This window comes from Ambystoma mexicanum, chromosome 5p (assembly GCF_040938575.1).
Source record: "Ambystoma mexicanum isolate Mex_15411 chromosome 5p, UKY_AmexF1_1, whole genome shotgun sequence".
NCBI lineage: Eukaryota > Metazoa > Chordata > Amphibia > Caudata > Ambystomatidae > Ambystoma > Ambystoma mexicanum.
The window spans coordinates 67,415,493-67,418,451 of record NC_090930.1 but is presented as its reverse complement, the minus strand read 5'-3'; the positions used below and the strand labels follow the sequence as shown (position 1 = coordinate 67,418,451).

At 44.3% G+C, this 2,959-nt stretch overlaps 1 protein-coding gene across 1 annotated transcript; it reads right to left on the bottom strand.

Moving 5' to 3' along the window:
• Positions 1 to 2,226: 2,226 nt before the first annotated feature.
• On the bottom strand, positions 2,227 to 2,595 carry LOC138480488 (uncharacterized). Its single transcript, XM_069612264.1, has one exon. It carries the CDS (start codon positions 2,593 to 2,595, stop codon positions 2,227 to 2,229), a length of 369 nt encoding a protein of 122 aa, XP_069468365.1.
• Positions 2,596 to 2,959: the final 364 nt, after the last annotated feature.

Sequence of the window (2,959 nt, the reverse complement as noted above, 5' to 3'; positions counted from 1 at the left end):
TTTCCATGTTTCACCCACCACATTCCAAGCATTCCATATTCCTTCAAGCATTCCATATTCCTTTACACTACCACAACCCCCCCTTACTTATCATTTAAGTTCGTCACTCATATGCCAACCAAGTTCACAATCACATGTGTTCAATCAGACGTGCAGGCTTGCGAATAGCTCTCTGAGGCCTGCAATGTATAGATGTTTCCGGAGACTCTGCACCATCCTGTAGATGCATGGGTGAGGCAGAATTTCCAGGAATGCCGGGACACAGCTCTTCATCCTCATGTTCCTCTTGCAGCTCTTCATCAGAATCATCTTGGAACATCCTTCGAAAGAACGATGCATTCCTGGTGATCTCACCATCATCTCCCACAGCCATAATCATAGGTCCTTTGATAGCTTTGACTACTAGAGGCATTGGCCTATATCTTGGATCCACCCTTCTTCATTGTCTCTGCTGAACCAACACAGTCTCACCTACTGACAGCTGATGTTCTCTAGCTTTTCTCTTTGGTCCGTCCATTCCTTTACTCTTATCCCTTTTCCAATCTCTCTTTCTCTTATTTCATCATCTTCAATAGAAGTATAATCCTCAAGTGGTGCAAGCCTTGTTCTTGGTTTATTCTGTATCATCATCTCCGCTGGCGAACTCCGAGTCGATTCATGTGGTGTATTGCGATAACTCCTCAACATCTGTGAGATCGCTTGTGGCATAGACATAGGATTTGCAACAGCCTTCTGCCGGGTTCGGTTTATTGTAGCCATAAAGCTTTCAACCATACCATTTGCCTGTGGGCATAATGGGGTGATTTTCTGATGTCTGAAACCCAGGTGCAATGCAAACCTTCCAAACTCTTGTCCCGGAAAAGGGGGACCATTATCAGTCTTTACTACACTAGGGACACCCCAGTCACTGAACAGCTCATCCAGGACTATGACCACCTGATGAAAGGCTGTGGACGCCACATGCTTGACCAATGATAATCATGAACATTCATCTATTTCTACTAATAGATGACCTCCTTCTTCTAATGGTCCATAAAAATCAATTGCCACCCTCTGCCAGGGTCCGTCCGGCATTGGCACTATCTGAAGTGGGCATGGGGTTTTACTGGTTGCAGTTATCTAACAAGCCCAACAATGTTGCAAAGCATCTTCCATAATTGTATCCATGTGTGGAAACCACACCTGGTTTCTTAGCATCTTTTTCGTGTTTGCAATACCTCGATGACCCTTGTGTTCTAGAATCACAAGAGCTCTTCGTAAACCTTTTGGGGCTATCAACTGATTTCCCCTGAGTAACACCCCTCGATCAGTTGCAGTCAGCTCACTGTGTATTCTTGCCAACCTTTAGAGATCTTTTCTATCCACTCCTTCCACTCCAAATTGTTCTGCGTCTAGACATCTCCACCTGTTAGCCTTAGTATTTCAAAAAAGGTAACAGGCGCTCCTCTCCAGAAAGAACATGGCATGATAACCTGTTCTGAGATGAGAGTTTGCAGCACACCCTTTTTGCTCACTGTACCTTTCACAGATGGGAAATATCCATTTGCATATCAGTCTTTGTCCCGCCCATATGGGCAGTCTAGCTCAAAAATGCTATGGAAATTCTCTTCTGAACAAGAGTACCAACAGCAACCCCATACACGTGTTTCAGCCTTGTTGGGCCTCATCAGTGAGGTGAAGCTGTGCCTCTCTGAGCACAGTGAGCTGAATGGCTGCCTGGATTGTGGATTCAGCTTTACTCTTTTCTACAAATACTTCTCTTGTGATGGCTGGGGGAAGAGCATTAAGGGACAGGTATGATATGTATGCCTCTGCCTCTTCTTGCATTTCATTCTCAGGTGATCCTTCAGGATGTCGAGACAAATAGTCTGCAGGATTGGCTTCCTTCCCCTGTTTCTGAATTATAGTGTAGTCATATTATTGCAGACGTTTTCCTCACCTTTCTATGCGCTGGGGCATTTTGACTCTAGGATTTCCAAAGAGTGACAGAAGGGCTTGATGATCTGTGATGAGAATAAATGGCTTGCCGATGACAAAATGGTTGAACTTCTCACATGCCCACACTGCAGCAAGACTCTCCCGCTCTGCCTGCAAATATGCTTGCTCAACGGTGCTTAAAGCCCTACTAGCGTATGCCACAATATGTCTCTTAGGCTCCCCCTTTGGGTCTGTCTGAGCCAGAATGGCACCCAGGCCAACTGGACTAGCATCTACTGTAATTTTAGTTTAGCAGACAGGATTAAAGCAGGCAAGTTGTCGATCACTGGTCAGCTCATTTTTGATTGTTTCAAAAGCAGCCTTACAGTTCTCATCCCAGACAAATGCCACATCTTTCTTGAGCAACTGCCTGAGTGGATCAGTTAACATCGCATATCTGGGAAGATATCGAGCACAATAACCTGTCATTTCTAAGAAGGACTGTAGTTCTGCTACATCCTTTGGAGCCTCCAGACCCAGGATGGCATTGACTTTGTCTGGGTCTGCTTTAATTCCTTTTTCAGAAAACATGTGACCAAAGAATCGTAGGCTATGCTTATTGATGGCACACTTTGGGCCATTCAGAGTCAGACCATTGTCTTGCAGGATTTTACACATTTGTTTCAGTGCATCGTCATGTTCATTTTGGGTAATGCCAAATACTAAAATATCATTGCTCTAATTGAAGGCATTTCTCGCAGGTGCAATAAGCCGCCTAATCGTCTCCTGGAATATTTCAGCAGCTGAAGAAATCCCAAAATTAAGGAATTTGTACCGGAACAGACCTTCATGTGTGGTGAAAGTAGTAATAGGCCAGGATGCAGGGTCGATTACTAATTGATGGTAACCTTGATTTAAATCGAGTTTTGAAAATCTGGTGGCTTGATTGAGTCAAATTATCATGCCCTCGATATTAGGCCCAATATGTCTTTCTCTTTGTATTGCAGTATTGGGAATTTGCATGTCCACACACAGACGAAGA

Excerpts from the sequence above, each read along its gene's own strand:
- LOC138480488 (XM_069612264.1), bottom strand. The coding sequence starts at position 2,595 with ATGTGTAAAATCCTGCAAGACAATGGTCTGACTCTGAATGGCCCAAAG.